The 22,343-nt window shown below is 36.8% G+C and overlaps 1 protein-coding gene across 1 annotated transcript; it reads left to right on the top strand.

Moving 5' to 3' along the window:
- Nucleotides 1-856: 856 nt before the first annotated feature.
- ppk26 (pickpocket 26) lies at nt 857-20,235 on the top strand. The gene is made up of 9 exons (XM_073987580.1): nt 857-1,079; nt 1,221-1,427; nt 1,548-1,808; nt 9,565-9,825; nt 9,882-10,086; nt 10,200-10,339; nt 19,313-19,443; nt 19,521-19,773; nt 19,843-20,235. The coding sequence occupies exons 1-9, from the start codon at nt 1,024-1,026 to the stop codon at nt 20,096-20,098; spliced, it is 1,770 nt and encodes a 589-aa protein (XP_073843681.1). The 5' UTR covers nt 857-1,023; the 3' UTR covers nt 20,099-20,235.
- Nucleotides 20,236-22,343: the final 2,108 nt, after the last annotated feature.

Here is a 22,343-nt window from a genome sequence, read left to right as displayed (position 1 = left end):
TTTAAACCTTGAGCTCTACATTGTGCTGAATCGGGCGAAAACTGTTTATATTACCGAATTGCGTTCAAAGTTATGGTATAGTACAAATGTTCGCGAGTTAAAATAACCCATACCTTTGTTTCAACATAAGTAAATTTTCTACAAAATGGTTGGTATATTTTCTAATATCTGGAAACCGAAATCCCAAATTACAACCATTGCGGTAAGCAAATGTCGTCAATACCTCCAAATACCATAAATCGGAGCGTTCCTTTATCTCCAGCTATCCCAAAACGTGGAATTATATAGACAGTTTTTAATAAAAATATTTTCCATCATCTCAGAACACAAAATTCCAAGTTGCAACCAATTCGGTGGGAAAATGTGGCCAATACTAACACAATACCTAAAATCGTCAGGTTGATCTGGTTGACCCGTTCTAGGTTACTCTTGACTTTTTCTAAATTAACATACAGACGGTCAGATCGGCATAACACGACTCCCAATTGTCCGAAACGGATTTTATTCTAACATATGTGGGATCTAAAACCACTATTTCTATGGGGCACATTTCATACATTGTCCTTTCATTCTGATGTGTATAAAAAATTTCGATCCTGTCTAATGTACAAAAACATCTTCCAGGAATATAATGTTGACTGCAAATTAAATTAACTCTTTCTAAGGTGATGACAAACAATGAACTCATACACATATGTACATATGTATGAGTGTTTGTGTAAGCAACAATTCGCCGAAGGCTACGAAAGCATTTCCCAGGAGTAACTATTTACTCCGCCAAAAGATTATTGGAAAATCCCAAAGGTGCAATATGAGGCGAATGTTTTAAAACAAATGTGATAAGGCAAGCCACAACGATGTCAGTGTCACCAGAAATGCTCAGCTGTGTTTAGAGTATATAAAAGGCGAGCGGTGAGGTGACAGTTTCACAAGTCGCACATTAGACGTGGTTGTGTTAATGTCAACAAATATCGAGCGAACAAATCGGCTTTCGGAAGGTTTTTAACATCATTGCCATCCAAGATGGTGCCGGCAAAGGTTCAAGACGAGAAGCCAACGGTGAAAACAACACTGCAATGGTAAGTACGATAAGACAATCCGTATACTCCATATCCACTCGAAGAAAATGGGATTTAAGAAAACAAAGACTGGCACAATAGGAAAATAAAACTGCCAAGACTTTTATTAGTAATGAGATTTACTTTGTCTTATCCAATTAGGCAACGTGCAGCATTGATGGCCAAGACCATTACGGCCTTTAAGGAGACGATTGATGTGGATAGTGACGAAGATGTTGACAACAAACAACAAATCAAATATGGCAAACCCTCTCAGGCTGCATGGGCCATCTTCTCGGAATACTGCGACAACAGTACCATACATGGCATCAAATATTTGGGAGAACAAAAGAGACCAGTGTGGGAAAGGTATTTGTTGATTTGGATTATTCGAAAACGAAGTGAACAATTTTACTATTCATATGATGGTTCAATGCATGAAAATAATAACATGTGTGTGCTTTGTGTTTATTTGCTCTTCTTTTCCAGAGTATTTTGGATAATGGTTTTTGTCTTTTCCATATACCTTTGTACCTCGCTGACCATGAATATCTGGAACAAGTGGAACAATAATCCGGTTATTGTGAGTTTTGCTGAAAAATCGACTCCCGTTTGGCAAATTCCCTTTCCGGCTATAACTATTTGCACAGAAACCAAAGCCAGGCAAACGTATTTCAATTTTACGGACATATTTTGGAAATACTCGGATTTCTATAACAACAGAACGCAGGATAACATCACAAGCGAAGAGTAGGTATAATATTAAATACGTTTTTTTTCGGTTTCTATATCAAAAGTTTATTGGAAGTACGTTCACTAACGTTATTAGGGTTGTAAAAAAATTGGACTATTAATTTATATCGCAGCCATGGATATAACTTTATGGTAATTAGAAACTGCAGTACAATATTCCTAGTTTAGTGAGGAAAGCTAGTGGCGTACAGTGGTCACTGTCAAAAAAAAAAAATTAAAAAGTATCAGTCGGTTTTGCCTACAGAAATATACCCTCAGCCTTTGTGAATAATGAGACTGTTGTCTATGGAGAGATCGAATATCAGCTACACAACTGAAATCCCTTTTCTTAATATTTTTTTTTTTTTTTTGTATTTTTGGATCATTATTCAGGATGCTTTACCTTCGAAGAAAATTTTAAAACAAGTCCATAAACTCATAAATTCTCAATTGTTGTGTGGGATGTACCCTATGGTTTAATACCGATATTTTCGTTGTTTGACCACCTACGCCAACCTACTTTGCATTGCTCCAAATGTTAAGTTTTTACATGATTTTTGTGGAGAAGTTTTGTGATCACTGAGAACCTCACATGTCAAATTACAGCTCGGCCGAAAATTGTGTCTAAAATGCTCAAAACACCGAAAATCAGGAGGTATCGTTATATGGGGGCTATACTAAAACCTGTGGCGATAAAGCCCATCTGCGACTTGACCTGCCTATGCAAAAATATAGTGTTCTAGCTCTATTATTGTGGATGCCAGAGTGATTACAACAGACGGACAGGCGGAAACCGAACGACATTTTCTTTGCATTGCTGATATTCCGAAAACCTTATGCTTTACGACATTTCAGTGTGCACGATGAGGAATGACTCACAAAATTGTAACCACTTCCGTAATGGACTATGCCTCTTGCCTTGGTTGTAGACCCCAAGTATGTATGGACGAAATCTTTTTCAGACAATTTGGAGTTGATTTAGCCATGTAGGCCCGTCTTTCTGGCTGGATTGAGCGCACGATAACTCTCGAACGGATCAACCGATTCCAAAAGGTCCAAAATTTAGCTTTCGTAATATTTTGTCTAAACATATTTTAAGTTCGAAGGTGGGTTATATCGTTCCACTTCATCCGGAACCTCCCCACAGAAGTTCAAAAGAGTTCGTAAAATTTGTGCGCACCATAACTCTTGAAGGTACTAACCGATTCGGCCCATACTTTGCACATCGTGAAATTTCTACCAGAATTAGATGAGGTTCCAATACAAACTCAATCGGTCGACTCCATCGGAAACCTCCAACACAAAATTTCGGAAGAGTACAGTTTAGGACCTGCTCTCGAATCTCGAATTCACTGCCCCCCATACGACGGTATAAGTTTCATCAGTGGCAAGTCCGTACTTCCTGAGGAAATAGCCTGAAATGTGCAAAAACCCTTATGACACTTTGTGTAGTAATTGGAGCGCAAGATGACACTCGAAAGGATTGGTCTTCGTTACATTTTGTCCAAACTTAATTTAAGTACGAAGATAACAAATACTTCACCCCAATGAATGAAAGACTCAGCTTTAATTGCGCTCATGCTCGCACTGAAGAAAAGGACGAACAGACCAAAGATATATTTTACGAGCGCTTAGAAGAAACATATGACCGTTGCCCTGCCCATGACATTAAAATCATTCTAGGCAATTTTAATGCCAAAATTGGAAAGGGGAATATCTTTGGCCCAACAGTCGGGAAATTCAGTCTCCACTGTGAAACATCTGACAATGGTATGAGGCTGATAGACTTTGCAGCTGCAAACAACATGATAGTTAGCAGTACCAGATTTAACCATCTCGATATTCATAAGGGCACCTGGCAGTCTCCAGATTAGAAAACAAGTAATCAAATTGATCATGTTGTAATAGATGGAAGACATTCATCGAGCGTGTTGGATGTACGATCGTTCCGAGGCGCAAACATTGATTCGGACCACTACCTTGTTGCAGCAAAGGTACGCACCGGCTTAAACGTAGCAAACAAAGTACGAACAGACACAACACGAATGTTAGACATCGGTAAGCTGCAATCACAACAGATAGCCACAGCATATTCCACTCAACTAGCCCAATCGCTTAATCAAAGCACTCTTCATCCCGATAACATATCAGCGCAATTGCAAAGCATTGCCCACTGCATTCAAACAGCCGCAAAATCCATACTTGGATACCAGAGACCTCCACCAAGGAATCCATGGTATGATCAGGAGTGTCGTGCTGCCACCGAAGAGAAAAATGCGCCATATAGGGCTACTTTATAATCCGTAGCAATGCGTAGCGCACGAGAGAGATACAGGGAGAAAAGGAGAGAGGAGAAACGTCTTTTCCGCAGGAAAAAGAGAGAGATGGAAAAGCGGGAGTGTAAAAAAATCGAGATGTACAGGAGCCAGAATGAAGTGCGGAAATTCTACCAAAGAGTCAAGCATCAAACTGATGGCTTTGGTACAGACACATCCTCCAGTAGAGACCAGCAAGTAATTTGGTAACTGATACAGATAGTGTACTCAGGATATGGAAATATTTTTTTTTTTTTCAAAACTGTTAGTATCCAATAGCAGCGAAGACGACGAAGATACCACAGTCCCAATCCCAGAAGATGGTATTGAATGTATACCGCCAGCCAAGATGAGGTAAAGACAGCAATAAATCGGCTGAAGAATAATAAGGCAGCAGGAGCCGATGGTTTGCCAGCCGAGCTGTTAAAAACCGGAGGCGACACGCTGATAAGGTGTATTCATCAGCTAGTTAGCACCATCTGATAGGATAAACGAGTACCCTACGATTCGAACCTGAGTATCCTGTGCCCCGTCCACAAGAAGGGAGATAAGACTGTATGCTCTAACTATAGGGGCATAAGTCTACTCCCTATTGCCTACAAGATCGTGTCAGGGATATTGTGCGAACGACTAAAGCCTACCTGGCAAGTCCACCATTGACCAGATATTTACCCTGCGGCAAATCCTGGAGAAGACCCAAGAGATGCAGATCGACACCTACCACCTTTTTGTCGATTATAAAGCAGCCTTCGAAAGCCCGCTGCGCTCAAAGGTACTCCAAGCCATGTCTGAATTTGGTATCCCCGCAAAGCTCATCCGGCTTTGTAAAATGACTCTAACTGACACAAGATCTTCAGTTGAAATAGGAAAGAACCTCTCCGAAGAGTTTGGTACCAAAATAGGTTTCAGACAAGGAGACAGCCTTTCGTGTGGCCTCTTCAACATCCTGCCGGAAAAGTGTATACGAGAGGCAAACGTCAAAAAAAGTGGCACAATCTGCACCAATAGTCATATGTTACTTGCTTATGCTGATGATATAGACATCATGGGCCGATCAGTAAAAGAAGTAACCGATACCTTTATGAAGGTCGAGGGAGAATCTGCTCAAGTGGGTCTGGCGGTAAACGGTGAGAAGACCAAATTGATGGTGTCGGCGCGCAATGCGTCCATTGAGCTCGGACCGACTGTGGAAGTTGGTTCCTATAATATTGAGGTAGTAAAAGACTTCGTCTACCTCGGCACCTCCGTAAAAACAACAAACGACATCAGTTGTGAAATAAAAAGAAGAATTGTATTGGCCAACAGATGCTGCTTTGGTTTAAGTAAGCAGTTTAAAAACAAAGCCACATCTCGTCAAACAAAAATAACGCTATACAAAACACTGATACTACCCGTGCTGATGTATGGCTCCGATGCCTGGGTACTTGCGCAAGCAGACATGGCAGTGACTGCTTGGTCTGTTTGAGAGAAAAATTCTTCGAGACATCTACGGACCAACCTGCGTTGACGGTGAATATCGACGTCGCATGAACCACGAACTGTATCTGCTATACAACGATATCAATATTGTTAAACGTATCGAGATGCGTTGGTTAGGCCATATCATGAGAATGAGCGATGATGAACCCGCTAAAAAGGCGTATAAATACGAACCGTTTGGCGGTGCACGCAGAATTGGCAGGCCAAGGAATAGATGGCGCAAACAAGTGGATGATGAGATGAAAAGGCGCGGTATTCCAGAGTGCTAAGCAACAAATAGAGAGAAATGGAGATCTTTTCTTAGTTCGGCCTATGGAACAAATGTTCTGTAATGGGCCAGCTAAGTAAGTATGTAAGTAAGATAACCAATACAGGTCCACTCCTTCAGGGACCTCCTCCACAAAAGTTCAAAAATGTTCGGAAAAATTGTGCGCAAGATAACACCTGAAGGTTGTAACCGATTTGGTCCATATTTACACATCTGAATATTTCTACCAGATATAGATCAGGTTCCAATATTTGCCCACTTCTTCGGGTACCTTCCACACAAAATTTCGGTTAAGTTCACTTAAAGACCTGCTCTTGAATCACTTTTTCATTGAAGGAACTTGCATTCGTTGCCTCAATCACGACGGTAAAATTTTTTTTTCAGGGGTTAGTCCATACTTTTTTAGAAGGCATCCTGAATTGTGTAATAAAACCCCATGGCGCAATTTGTAGTGGCTGGAGAGCACGATAACTTTCGAACTGATCAATCGATTTGGTCCAATATTTGGCCTTCATCATATTTTGTCCAAACTTAGTTTCAGTTCGAAGATGTACAATACCGGTCTACAACTTCCGGTACTTCTCCCCAATATTTAACAAATGTCACTAAAATGGTATGCAAGATATCTTTTGAACGGGACAGCCAATTTGGTCCAAACGATGTCCAAATTTAGTATAACTCCTAAAATGGCCCACATCGGTCCTTTCCTTAGGGTACCTACCCCACCGTGGTGCAATGGTATGCACGCCCGCCTTGCACGCAGAAGGTGGGGGTTTCGATTCCCCGGCCAAGCAACATCAAACATTTTTCAACGGTGGCAAAATACCCCTCAGTAATGATGGCGACATTTCCTGAGTATTTCAGCCTTGAAAAACTTCTCCATAAATGGTGTCTTAAGATACGCCGTTCGGACTCGGCGATAAACATTGAGCTAAATATGAATCGGGGTGCACTCATTGATATGAGAGAAGTATCCCTTGTCCCGAATGGGATGTTGTGGAACAATGTTTTTTGTTTACCTACCCCACAAAAGTTCGACACTTGTGTCTAAGTGCGGTTTAGGGTCATTTGGAAATGTATAGCAACGCTGTTCGTTGTGGTCCTGTTTAGAGCGATATTATGTTTTCCGTGGACAAGTTCATGTTTCCTGGCATACTGTCAAAAAATTATACGATGACCCACTGAAATGACTAGTTGGCGCGTATCTATCGAAAAGATAAGACGCCCAAAATAAGATCCACTTCCATAATTAACTAGCCGGTCCATTTCGTTATGTACCTCCTGCGCAACATTTTTGAATTTTAATCCACATTTTTGTCGGCAAGTTCAAATATTCCAAAAGTGCCACAAAATTCTGAAAAGACCCTAAATACATCACGGTGCTCTTGAATCAAATTTAAATGGAAGGTGCTTACACCTGGGAAGGTTTTGCGGATTCTGAAACAACAATGTTCATAGATGAGAAAAATCCAAAAACAAAAAAAAAAATCAATGTAGGGCTTTTTAAATAAATCGCGGTAAATTTCACATTTTTAGGTGTCTTTTAGTTTTTCACGGTTTTGCTTGGAAACCGCAAGTCCAATCGAAATGGAGCTAAAGAAAATGTTGTAGCTGTAAAAATTCTCTACAGGATTGACGTTTATGATTTTTTATCAGGCTGTACCATTTTTGAGATAAAGAAGCTCAGTTTACATTTTTAGGTTTTTTTGTTAGGGTTTCGCGATTTTGCTTGAATACGGCAAGTCTTATAGGCATGGGATCTGAAAAAAACTTATAGCTGTGACAATTCTCTACAATACTGGCATATGTAATTTTTCCTAGGTTGAACCATTTTTATAGATATATAAGTTTAAGTTGGGAAATTGCAGTCATGACATTGTTTTATAAGGAGACGATACAGAATTGAATTTGAATTGTCCCAATTTCAACTTCTACATCCGAAAAGTTGTAAAACCTACGAAAATATCATTAAGGTCAATCTTGTAGAGAATTTTGATAGCTACAACATTTTGATAGGACCTGCGGTTTCCAAGCAAATTCGCAAAAACCTAAACAACCCCAAAAAATTTCGACTTGAATCGCGATTTTTTTAAAAAGCGCTCCGACGATTTTTTTGTTTTTGTTTGATTTTTCTCATCTATTAGCATTGTAGTTTCAGAATCCGCAAAAACTTCCCAGGTGTAAGCACCTTCCATTTAAATTTGATTCAAGAGCACCGTGACATTCGATCTGTCCGTAGATGAAAGTTTTAATTCTCAAAGGCTGAGGGTATATCTTTGTCGGCAAAGCCGACTGATACTTTTGTACCTGTTTTTTTTGTCAAATTTGTCCTACACATCATTTCCCAGAGGATTTTAAAATCTCACTAGGCCGAAAAACCTTATTTACCATTAACGTCAGACCTTTTTAAACCGTAAGAGAAGCTGAAAGAGAACACTTCTGATAGTTGAAGTTTTCAAATCTCGAAATCTCTTGGTAAGGTTTGGCCCAAACTTTGAATTATTTATTCCAGATATAAATCTAGTTTGAATATTAATTATATCGGTTTATTGCTTCGGGTACCTTCCACACAAAATTTCACATATTTTACAACAGGTGGTCATTTGCGAAGCTTTTACGAATGCATAATTTTTTACGTGAAATAACTAACTTAAAGCTATGCAAAAACCTTCTACAACCAACTAACATGTATACGAGGGCTGCATGAAAACTATCCGGCCTGGGCAACATCGCGTATTGCCAGGCGCCATTTGAAAATGTTGTTGGACAGTTTGACACTTTTTAGCCTACGTACTCAGGACAGTTTGTCGTACAACCATTGTTGTGTTGCTTACAGTGACTTCAGAAATTCACATTACAAAAAAATGGAATTTACTTCTGAACAGTTTCGTCCGATAATTTTTCACAACTATCGACGTGGATAATCAAATTAAATCTTTGTATGTTGATAAAGGGCCATCCTATAGTACTATGAAAAACTGGTTTAATGAATTCAATCGTGGCCAACACTAGCCAAAAAGCGAAGGTCGTGTGGGTCGCTCTAAATCGGCCGTTTTTGTCAAAAAAAAATTAAAAATTTATTTAGGTCTTCAAAAGCTAGTCAAATCCAACGAAAATTGTTCATGTAAGAAGCACTTCGAAGCAAATGGTTGCCAGTTTCTTTGCAAAACTGACATCGATTCAAATCAGCGCCTGTTTGGCCGGACAAAACGTGGAATTGATGGGTCATAAGCCGTACAGCCCTGTCTAGGTTTCCAATGACTTTATGTGATTCCAGCATATCAAAGCGTGGTCAACGATTTTCGTAGCCAGATGCAGTAAAAGCGTTCAAAAACCATGTTTTGGATGTGTCTCCAAGCAACAATTTCGAAGAGGGAGTTTTTGGTCCACTCATTTCGTTATCTTCGTCACAAAAAGTTAAAATAGAATATAGTTCCATAGCTATATCCTCAACAATTAGGATATCGAGGGTAATGCGCTTTGTAAGACGATCAAAAATGTGCTTTATCAAAATAATGGTTATAGATTGCCAGACCAAAAAGTTTCAAGAAAACTCTTTATTTTTTCCAAAGAATGTCACTCGCTGACTCTAAAGATATATTCAGAGGAAAATGTGAGATGCAAAGCAAACTAATACATTTTCACTTGTTTTGTAAAACATTTATTTCGTTCGCATTTATCGCAACAAAATATTATTTATGTATATTTTTAGATTAAACAAACTAAATGCCGTTCTACAAGTATGTGATGAACATTTAATGCAATTTCCAATAGGTTCTAATTACACCGATAGTCAGGAATTACTTGCAATATTACGTGATGTAATGCCTGAATTTGAAGAAACTTTTATGAAATGTAAATGGCGTAATGTCGGCACAGAGTGTGGAGAATTATTTCACACATTCATCACCGATGATGGACCGTGCTATACATTTAATACGTTGAGTGCCTTTGAAATTTATCGGGATGAAGGGTAATTATTGGCATTAAATTAAATATATTTTCTTATTAAAATTTATTTTTTTCTAGTTTAATAAAAGATTTTATAATGCGTATTGAAAATCGTACTGCCACCGATTGGAATGTTGAGGATGGTTATGCTGCCGATGCTGATACCGAAAGCTATCCATTTCGTGTTTTGGGTTCAGGATCTAAGGGAGGTCTAGAACTATTATTGAGTGGTATTGAAAAGGATTTTGATGATCTTTGTCGTGGTCCCATACAGGGATTTAAGGTGATATATTAAAAACACATACCTTTATTTTTTGTATATTTTTTTTGTCTTAAAAAATATTATGTACTTTTATTGTTAAGAAATTGAAATAGTTTTGTATTTTTTTCTTTCAGTTGGTTTTACACACGCCTGGCGAAATTCCCCAGGTTTCAAAACAATATTTTCGCATACCATTTAGCCAGGAAGTTTTAATTGCCATCAAACCAAAAATTATTACAACTTCTGATGGCTTGAAACATTATGAACCCAATAGGTGAGTTTACGTAAGCCAAAGTTAAGTATATATTTAGCATACAAATATATTTCCGACTTCAAGGTATTCCGCATGAGTGTTTGGAACGAAAATATTTTACATCGAATTAAATTCAAAATAAATTTTCTTTCTATATTCTAAGCTGCTTAAGACCCGAGTAAAACCATTTTTGTGTTTGTACTGCGTTTATAGCAGTTCAATACACAAAATATACCCATTTGTTTTTTTGATTTAAAAAATATGATTTGTTAGAATGACGCGTCCTCTTAAATTTGAATATAAAAAACCCCTTTACTATTGGGTCATTATATCAGGAAGCGCAGATTTGTCCTTTAAAAATTAAGTAAAAAGCAGGCTGAACTTTATAAACTCTCCACCATAAAATATTCTGAAATAAAATGAAATGATTGGTTTACTTTTCTGTCCACAATTTAGATGGAGATATTTTATGATCCAAATACCTAAATTAAGTCAGAAAATGTATGTAAAATTGTTTTTAATTGGAGACGTCTTTATTAAAATTAAATTTGTCATGACGTAGCCATAAGGCCATTATTAATTATACTGTACAACACAAAACATAATTACAAGATCATTCGGCCAGATTATGAAATAGGACCAAAAAAAAGAATACACGTGTATCGGCGTTTTGAAAGTTTACGTCGGGAAGTAACAAAATAGACGTGGCAAGTTCCGTCCATTTCTGTAGGTTTTGAAATATTCGACATTGGCTATATTACTGGCAACAATGCGGGGTATCTGTTTATGAAAAAATTAACCTTCATGCCAGTCACTAAACGGGCCTTTTTGGTCCCTTTTTTCAAAAACGTTTAAAAACTCCTTTAAAGAGTGATCGTATCAGATCAAAATATTCTACAAAATTAAAAAAAAAAAAAAAAAACATTGTTCCACAACATCCCATACGGGACAAGGGAGACTTCTCTCGTATCAATGAGTGCACCCCGATTCATATTTAGCTCAATGATATGGGACCTACTGTTTATCGCCGAGTCCGAACGGCGTGTCTTAAGACACCACTTATGGAGAAGTTTTTCAAGGCTGAAATACTCAGGAAATGTCGCCAACATTACTGAGGGGTATTTTGCCACCGTTGAAAAATGTTTGATGTTGCCTGGCCGGGGAATCGAACCCCGACCTTCTGCGTGCAAGGCGGGCGTGCATACCATTGCACCACGGTGGCACCCGTCATAAAATGTTACCATAGGTCCCCAAATAAACCAAAACTGTAAATCGTACCTAAACGCCAGGAATCTGCCAAAAGTAAAATCACGTGTTAGTGTTAATGTTGTACTTTATCTGAGTTTATTAAGTTTTGTCCCACAAAACTATCCGGCTTAGGCAACACCGTGTATTGCCAGACGCCATTTGAAAATGTTGTTGGACAGTTTGACACTTTTTAGCCTACGTACTCAGGACAGTTTGTCGTACGACCATTGTTGTGTTGCTTACAGTGACTTCAAAAATGCACATTACAAAAAATGGAAGTTACTTCTGAACAGTTTCGTCCGATCATTTTTCACAACTTTCGACGTGGATAATCACGACAAGAGTGCATCGATGAAAGAGGACCGAAATAAAGAAGACACTTGTATCGGCGTTTTGAACATTTACGGCGGGAAGTAACCTTAATAGGCGTGGCAAGTTCCGTCAATTTCTGTAGGTTTTGAAATATTCGACATCAGATTCCTTGGAATCCTTGCATTTTAGGTATAAAGCGTCTTTGGCAATATTATTGGCAACAATGCGGGGTATCTTTTCATGAAAAATTAACCCTCATGCGAGACACTAAAAGAGTCTTTTTGGTCTCTTTTTTAAAAACGTTTAAAAACTCCTCTTAAACGTGATCGTGATACGATCAAAATATTCCTCAAAATTATTTGTCATAAAATTTTACTATAGGTCCCCAAATACACCAAAACTCTAAATCGTACCTAAACGCCAGGAGTCTTCCAAAAGTAAAATCACATTTTAGGGTTAATCAACCGATGCAGTCCAAAATTTGACTAAGTTCGAAGATGGGTTATATCGGTCCACTCTTTCCGGTACCTCCCCCACAAAAGTTCGAAAATGTTCGGAAAATTTGTGCGCACGATAACTCTTAAAGGACGTAACCGATTTGACCCATACTTTGCACATCCTGAAACTTCTACTAAACTTAGATGAGGTTTCAAAATGGACTCAATCGACCCAATCCTTCGGGTACCTCCCACACAAAATTTCGGATAAGTTCAGATTAGGACTTGCTTTCGAATCGCATTGATTTTTGTTGCAACAACTTGTATTCATTGCCCCCCATACGACGGTACAAGTTTCATCAGGGGCAAGTCCATACTTCCTGAGAAAATAGCCTGAAAGATGCAAAAAGCCCCTATAACACCGTGTTTAGTGGATGGAGCGCAAAATAACACTCGAACGGATACGCCGATTCGGTCCAAAATTTGGCCTTCGTAATATTTTGTCCAAACATAGTTTAAATTCGAAGATAAGCCATATCGGTCCACTCCTTCAGGTACTTCCCCCACAAAAGTTCAAAAATGTTCGAAAAATAGTTCGCAATGTTCGAAAAATAGTTCGCACGGTAACTCTTCAAGGGAGAGGCCGAATTGGTCTATACTTTCACATCCTAATATACTTACCAGATATATATCAGGTTCGAATATGGACTATATTTGTCTGCTCATTCTGGTACCTCTGACACACAATTTCGGATAGTTCACTTTAAGACCTGCTCTCGAATCACTTTGATTTTTGTTGAAGCGATTTGCATTCGCTACCTCCATTACGACGGTAAACGTTTTTTCAGGGGCAAGTCCATATTTATTGGGAAAACAGCCCGAAAGGTGTAAAAAATCCCCATGTCACCACGATAACTCTCGAACTGTTCAACCGATTTGGTCCAACATTTGGTTTTCGTCATATTATATCCAAACTTAATTTCATGGGGCAATACCGGTCTACATCTTCCGGTACTTCTCCCCAACATTTAAAAAATTTCACTAAAATGATAGGACGATATCAGTTGAATGGGGCAACCAATTTGGTCCAAACTTTGGATCTCCTAATATTTTGTCAAAATTTTGTTTAACTTTAAAATGACTCATATCGGTCCTCCCTAAGGGTACCTTCCCCACAAAAGTTCACCATTGTTTCTAAGTGCAGTTAATTCTTAATCCACATTTTTGTCGGCAAGTTCAAATTTTCAAAAAGGTCCACAAAATTCTGAAGACACAGTAAATACGATCTACCCGTAGATAAAAGTTTCACTTCACATTGGCTGAGGGTATATCTCTGTCGGCAAAGTCGACTGACGCTTTTTTACTTGTTTTCATAAAAAGTTACCCCCCATTGTTGCCAAAGACACTTTATACCTAAAATGCAAGGATTCCAAGGAATTTGATGTAGAATATTTCAAAACCTACAGAAGTGGGCGGAACTTGCTACGCCTATTTAGGTTACTTCCCGACGTAAACTTTCAAAACGCCGATACACGTGTCTTCTTTTTTTTCCACTTTCATAATCTGAGCGGGGTTTCTTGTACTTTTAAAAAAAGTTCACTTTTGTTGTACAGTGTTAGAGAAAACAAACAATCAAGAACGGCATTAAGTTCAGCCGGGCCGAAATTGTTATACCCTCCACCACGAGTTGTATTGAAGTAAAATGGAAAAGTTAGTTTTCTTTCGTTTATGAAGAAGACTAAATACCAAATTTCAGCAAGTTCTGGAAGTATCGTTCCGAAATTCCGGAGGTTCCGTTCCATGGGGGCTATATCAAAACGTCAGTCTTTACCTACAAAGTTCTGGCGAAAAGTTTTTAGCCTCAAAGAAGACTTAATACCAAATTTCCGATATTTCGGTATAACCTTCAACATACCGAAATCAGGGGTTACGCTTCTATGGGGGATATAGGAACCCGCGGGCCTATCCTGATAATTCCCTTCTGGAATATTTTATAACCCCATGGAAGACTAAATAACAAATTTCAACCATTCGATGGTATATTGACGTCTCAACTTTCAGAATTACGGAAATCGGGATGTACTGTTCTATGGAGGCTATATCGAAACGTGGACCTATAACGATGATTTTCAGTCGGAAAAGCTTTTACCTCCAACAAAGACCAAATACTAAATTTCAGCCATTTTGTTGGGTTGTTGTGGCCACAACCCTTAAAATACCGAAAATCGAGAGGTACCTTTCTATGGGGGCTATATGAAGGCGTGGATCTATACCGACAAATTTCAGAGAGAAAGTCTTATACCCCCAACGAAGAATAAGTACCAAATTTCAGTCATTTCGGTGTGATAATGAGGCTAAAACCTATATATGAACGCGCATACCTATACCGCAAATTTCATATGGATTGAGGTCACAAAGCTCTATCTTAAAAATTGCGAGCTGTATCTTGATTTCAACAAACGGACGGACATGGTTATATCGACTTAGAGTTTTACCCTGATCAAGAATAGATATACTTTATAGGGTCTCCGATGAATATTTCTATGTGCTACAAACGGAATGACAAATTTAATTATATGGTTATGGCTACCACACAGTGTTTTCGAATTTGACGATTTATCGTCATTTTGACGATTTTTTGGCCCAAAATTGGAAAATGACGATTTGACGATTTTATGCCCTGAAATGACATTTTTTCACGTTAGCCAAAGTTGCATGAAATAAAACACATTAACTACATTTTAACCAAATTTTGACGAAAGAATTTAAAGAAACCAATATTGCAAACTCGATTTTGTGAGCTTTTTTAACGTTCTTAGCAATTCCCAGCCAGATTGGCTACATTTAAGTACATATCTGGAATAGAGGTAGTTTGACTTTTTTGCTTCACATTCGAATTATATCAGTTGAAAATTTTCGTTTAGGATTTTTAATACATAAAAATCGTCTATATCGTTGTGAAAAATGTCGAGTCCAGCTTTCTGCGCTCTTTAAGAGGTCAGTTAGTCAGTCAGGACCGAAAGACATGAACGGTCACACCGTCAATCAGGTGATATTTGAACAAAGCTATCATTCAAAAGTGGCACTGTATTTACCTTGCTGCATTGTTGCAAACTCAATATCCGTAGGGGAAACTCTCATCGGGTAAAAGCTTTTTTATTAGCTTTACTGCTGTGGGTTGTATATCTTAGGTAGTCAGTCTCATTGTCGTAACCATAAGCGAAAAATTCAAATCTAGCGGTAACCAAACCTAGTTTTGGACTATGTTGACGATTTTTGACGATTTTCCAAATTTTATTGACGATTTGACGCTGCTACCACATCATTTTATGTCGAATACATTGATTTCCACAGGTTTGGTTCAATCGTTGATTGATATGGCCTTATTGCGTTATGGCTACGTCATGACTTTCTTCCTATATATGGGACCTTCGTTGACAATTTTTGGTGAATAACATTTTTACATTTTTGGTGAATAACATTTAAAGGTAGTTTGGTCAACAAATGTAGCTAAGCTCATCAAAATACCTGACATCGGGTGGTATCAAAACATATTATTTTTTTCTTTTTTTGGTGATGTGTATAGTTTTTACATACAAAATTTTAAACCCTTTATTTAGGTACATACCTACACGCAGAGAAAAAATATTTTTCGCTTTTGTTGGAACAAAAATATCTGTTTTGGTTCCAAAAATGTATTTGTTTTGTTCAAACATTGTAATCCAAATCCAAAAATACCATCTTTTGTTCCAAACATAGAAAACAAAAACAACTTTCGAATTTCCGCAATATTGTAAAAATCGTTAACAATACCGATTGTAGGAACTATCATAATCTAATTTTGTTTACAAAAAGTATTGTCAACCCAGAAAACCACCCCAGAAATTTTGATTTGAGTATATATACTTCTCATATACACTTTTCGCATAACTTGGATATAAATGTCGCGTATAATATTGCAATCATTGATGAACACAATACATGGTTTGCTGCATTGGCTGACAACAAAGACAAACAAAAAGCCACAAGCACCCACCACAACATAAGGAATAATTAAACACCATAACAAACTCCGGTATAACACCAAACCTCAAAGCACAATGAAGATAGAAGAAGAAACAAAACAGAAACAAATAAAAACAAGAGTCTCCTTGTTGGTATACATACACACAAAAACAAAGATAAAGGCATCATGTCATACAAACAAAACTCACCATGATTGTTTTTTTCAACACGGCTTCGAATAGCGAGAGAAGAGAAAAAATTGTCGAAGAAAAGAGAGAACTATTGTCCAGTTGACAAAAACAATTTTTGGATTTAACAAAACCCAATTGTTGGAATCACAATACTACATTTGAAATTTAACAATATCTTTACAATACATATTTTGCTCTTCGAATATTGTTGGATCAATCATTTTTTTTTCTCTGCGTGTAATGAAAAACAAGTAAAAAGCTTCCACAATTAAGTATTCTGAATTTATGTGGAATATTTAGATTTCTTTCCGTTATAAAAGTTCTGTTGGCCACGATTTTAGGTGAATTGCGTTAACCAATTACTTGAAATTTGGCTGTATCGTTGTTTAGGGGTATACCCAAATGTGGACCTATATCTGCAACTATTGGGGGAGAAGTGTTTGGATCACTACGAACACTTAATGCTAAATCGCACACAATTTAGAGAGAAAATGTAAATAAAAATAAAAATTTTGAATGGGAGGTACCCGAAAAATTTTTTTCGTTCACATGGCATTGGATGCACATCCTCTTGTGGTTCGAGCATAGTAATTTCTTAACAGATACATATATGTAGCATACCAAAAATATGTTAATAATATGTAATTTAACGTACACACGAAATCGCTTAAAATTACATTGTTTATAGCGTAATGTCATGGTGAATCATCCAAAGGACGATTTGAATCGAAACACGCTAAGAATGCGTGATGCCTCTGTTTATCTGTTTAACCCATTTCGTCGTAATTGGAGTTCGATTTTTCGAACAGTAAAACAATTTTATGGATGAAAAAGGTAAAATTTTAAACAACTTTTAGTGTGTATATTAAGTCTTCTCTGTCAGCAAATAAAAAAATCGTCCCCTGAAAACTTCCCCTCCACCTCGATGGCAGGGGTGCATTTTCAAAGCCTAATTTTTTGGATACTTTTTTAAATTAATTTTAAAAATTTAAAAAAAAACATGAATTTGAAAAAGTAATCATGGTGAATAATTACCAATACATAAAACCGTTCCACAAAACATAAAGAAGTTGATTTAGATGCACAAGCAGGACTTTACATATTTGCAAAGTTGACTGTTCGAAATTGTCATAAATGTCAGTGGCTATATCAAAACGTGGAAATGTATGGACAAATTGGGGGGAAGAGTTATTATAGCCCCATAGAAGACTAAATATTATATTTCAGTCATTTTTGTAGGATAGCCGTACAAGCACTGACACATTTCCGGGGGAAAGTTTTGTAGGCCCAAAGAAGACTCTATACTACTCTTTAATCATTTTTTCGTTCACTCTGGTCCATACTTTGCACATCGTAATATTTTTACGCAACATAGATCGTCCAAACATACTTTGCATTTTGACATCACAAACAATTAAGAGGCGGTCTCACTTGTATTGAAAGGAGTGCCAAAAATAGTTCTAATCGAGCTACCGCCTCGACATTTTAAACATAGTTTCACAACAAGGCAAGATGATAAAAAAAATTTGAGTGGATGTAGGTCCACATTTAGGTATATCCCCCTTGTAAAGGTAACGCCTGATTTTTGGTATTTTGAAGAATTTAGACACAGTTTCCAAATGATTTGGTTGAAATTTCGTATCATCGCAAAAAATGTTCAATATAGGTCCACGTTTAGGTATAGCCCCCATATAAAGGTGTATTTTTTTAAAAACACGGAGTCTCCCAAATACTCCCAACATTAGTAAAACTCAACATAAATTTATAGCACTGATTTCAAAAGTACCAGCAAATTTATTTACAAAGAATTTATTTTTAAGGAAGTTAGAAAGCTATGTATGAATATCTTTTTACGTAAAAACATTGTCAATGCTATCAACTATAAGTTTAAATCTGGAAATTGTACATTTATTTCACTCATAAGCTGCGAATGCTTTTCAAATTTTTCGACTTTTCTTGACATTTTACCGCTGTACATTGGCAAAAATTGTACTGCATATAAACAATTTGATGTGTTTAGGTAATGTATATATTTCAATCGAAATCAAATTTGTTGCCATAAATGTTCGATTTTTGTACACGGCCGGAACCACAGTGCGATATGGCCCTCTTCGAACATAAATTAATTTTGGATCGATATAATAAAAACTTTTTTTAACAAATTTTTAATTTTGATAGACTATATCAGTCAATCTATACTATATTGACTCAGAATTTTATCCTGATAACAAATATGTATACTTTATAGGGTTGCAAATAAGTATTTTAATGCGTGACAAACGGAAAAATATACCCTCCATTCTATGGTCGAGGGTATAAAAATTGCATAATAATAATAATTGTTCCAAAAACATGCCAGAAGGGACAAGGGAGACTTCTCTCATATCAATGAGTGCACCCCGATTCATATTAGCTCAATGATATGGGACTTACTGTTTATCGCCGAGTCAGAACGGCGTGTCTAAGACATCACTTGTAGGGAAGTTTTAAATTAAAAATTGCATATCTCATGTATTTTTCAACAGAATTCAAAGTTTACTTAGAAATTATAAATTATGTTTGGTATCTTCTAAGCAGCCTAGAGCAGGAGGAAAAGCATTTTCCTATTTTTAATTTGTTTTTACACTTCTATGACTATAAACCAAACATTTGATAACCGCTTTTAAAAAATAGTTTATTCGAAAAATATTAGTCGTCCATTTGCCGTTATTAAATTAAAAAAATAGTATATCAGAACAACTGCAGTTTTTTTTATAATTTTTCAAACTTTATTGACTGTATTTCATCTTCCATTATTTCAGACGTCAATGTTATTTCCAAAAGGAACGTGATTTACGTTATTATCAAACCTACACACAAAGTAATTGTGAACAGGAGTGTTTAGCCAACTTCACATTGGCTAAATGTGGTTGTGTAAAATTCTCAATGCCAAGTAAGTGCTTTGTAAAAATATAAAAAAATAATAGAGCAAAATCATATAAATCATATTATTAAATCTTTTATACAAAGGAAATGAAGATATACCCGTCTGCAATGCCAGAAATGTGAACTGCCTTTATAATGCCGAAGATGAATTGGCCCTGAGAGAATTCAATCAGGGTATAACAACGTCAAGTGAAAATTTTCGCGGTCCAACAACATGCAATTGCTTGCCATCATGTACATCTATTGGTTATGAAGCTGAAATTTCTCAGGCAGATTATGAATATACCAATACTGGTATTAGGGGAAATTCTACGGAGTTAAATGAAGATGCACTGGAGTAAGTAGAAATTAAGTTAACTAAATTTATTTATTAAAACATATTCCCTGTTTTTTTTTTTACTTTTAGAACCCGAAGAACTCGTGTGTCTATATTCTTCAAAGAAGCCCAATTCCTCACCTCAAAACGTTCCGAGCTGTATGGTACCACTGATTTCCTTGCCAATTGTGGTGGTTTATTGGGTCTATTTATGGGTGTTTCCACCCTCAGTATAGTGGAAATTATTTATTTCTGTACTGTTCGTTTGATAACCAATTTGAAAATGCGTTTTAAAAAACGTAAAGAATTAACCGATGCCGAAAAGAAAACAGACAAGAATGCCTAAACTCTTTATGAAAATATTTCTGATTTGTAAATAGAATTAAAGTAGATGTTACTGATTTTTTAAGAAACCACAATGTCGCCTTATGTAGTTGGAAATTAAATAAAACCTCTAATGTTCTAATTCTTTTCTTACCCAAAGATGTGTGTTTCGATTTGTTCGATTTTCCTTGAGAGTGAAGAATACATGGGAGTGGCAGTAATCGAAGATAGCTATTTCATTCTCCAGAATTTTTCAAAATATTATGTATTTTCCAAAATTGGGAAAAAATTGTAGTCTTTGGGAGCACACCACGCCCACACCTTCTCATATTTTGACCTAATTTTTGGTTCTCAGAAACTATAACAGATGTTGTGTTCATTGTTTTTTTGTTAGCTTTAAAAAACTTTACAATAAATTACCGTATCATTTACTCGTAGTGAGCTATATTATTACCTCCACCGTAATATGGAGGGTATAATTAAATTTGTAATTCCGTTTGTAACACATCGAAATATTCATCGGAGACCCTATAAATATATATTCTTGATTAGGGTAAAATTCTAAGTCGATATAAACATGTCCGTCCGTCCGTCTGTTGAAATCAAGATACAGCTTGCAATTTTTAATATAGAGCTTTGTATTTTGGTATTGAAGTTTCTTTACTCCTAGGATGTTTTGTATTGCAAATGGGCTATATCGGCCCACGTTTTGATATAGCCCCCATAAAACGTTACCACCCGATTTTCGGTATTTAAAAAGTTTTAGCTTCATTATCACACCGCAATGACTGGTACTTAGTTTTCGTTGGGCGTATACAACTTTCCCCCTGAGTTTTCTCGGTATAGGTCCACGCCTTCATATAGCCCCCATGGAAGGGTACCTCCCGATTTTCGGTATTTTGAAGACTGTGGCCTCAATATTCCTCCGAAATGGCTAAAATTTGATATTTAATCTTCGCTGGGGGTACAGAACTTTCCCCCAGAATTTTGTCGGTATAGATCCACGCCTTCATATAGCCCCCATGGAACGGTACCTCCCGATTTTCGGTATTTTGAAGATTGTGGCCTCAATATTCCACCGAATTGCCTGAAATTTGGTGTTTAGTCTTCATTTGGGGTATAAAACTTTCCATATGAAGTTTGTCGGTATAGGTTCTTGCATTCAGTGTAGTAGAACTTTTATGAAACAAGGTTTGGTATTCACAGTACGGAGGGTATATAAAGTTTATTTTTCCATTTGTAACGCATTAAAATAATCATTTGCGACCCTATAAAGTATATCGTCTGCTCCGTCGGAAAAGGTCGTAAGTCCACTTTTTTTGGAAATCGCGTTTTTGTTACAGGATGATAGTACAAGTCAAAACACGTCGTATGATACAAAGAAAATGGTAGTATGTCGCGTTTTTCTATATGTTTTGCCCTTGTCGGAAAAGGTCGTAAGTCCACAAAACGTACAAATTTGAGTACGAAAAGGTCGTAAGTCCACAGGAAAATGTATACTTTAAAAGAATACTACAGCTAATGTAGTTCAGATATTATGTCTAACGTCATCCATGGTTGCGGTACAATGTAAAGAACTATCCTACACCTTTGAATGATAATCGGATGATATTTGGGAGACCCTGTGCACCAAACTTTTGAACAAAAATGTGATAAATTCTATATTGCAACGAAAATTTACATTTGAAATCTATTTTCCCCTATAAGCGAACTGATTATGAAAGATGGACTTCTGGCCTCTTCATTGACACAAATTGGGATGATGTATGTGTTCAAATACCTCATATATTGAAACATTTGTAAAAAAAAACAAATTTTACTGTAGTATATCTTACTTAACTTTATCATTTATCATAACGAAATTAGTTTGTATTCTGAATTCAATAAAGTAATACCTTCTAACGGACGGGTAATTGCAAAATTTATTTTATTAAATGATTCTAAAATAATAATTGATTGAAATGTTATTAAACTAAGAAGACATAATGGTTTCTGCTAACAAAGAGCAGTATGAATTTGGAATGCAATTAGACGATGGTGCCATGGTTCTAGTTTCCTATGGTTTTTTGTACCCCAAACGAAGAATAAATACCAAATTTTAGCCATTTCGGAGGAATATTAAGGCCACACCTTCAAAATACCGGAAATCGGGAGGTACCGTTCTATGGGGGCTATATGAAGGCGTCAATACCAAACATCCTAGAAGTAATAGAAGCTTCTATACCAAACCACGAAGATCTATCTTAAAAATTGCGAACTGTACTTAA

Source organism: Musca autumnalis, unplaced genomic scaffold (assembly GCF_047663935.1).
Source record: "Musca autumnalis isolate F117 unplaced genomic scaffold, ASM4766393v1 scaffold_4, whole genome shotgun sequence".
Taxonomy (NCBI): domain Eukaryota; kingdom Metazoa; phylum Arthropoda; class Insecta; order Diptera; family Muscidae; genus Musca; species Musca autumnalis.
Note: the sequence above shows the minus strand (reverse complement) of the source record. Positions and strands in the feature narration are given on the sequence as shown.

Coding starts and splice junctions, on each gene's coding strand:
- ppk26 (XM_073987580.1), top strand. CDS start 1,024: ATGGTGCCGGCAAAGGTTCAAGACGAGAAGCCAACGGTGAAAACAACA. Junction 1,080..1,220: donor GTGAAAACAACACTGCAATG/GTAAGTACGATA, acceptor TTATCCAATTAG/GCAACGTGCAGCATTGATGG. Junction 1,428..1,547: donor AAGAGACCAGTGTGGGAAAG/GTATTTGTTGAT, acceptor CTTCTTTTCCAG/AGTATTTTGGATAATGGTTT.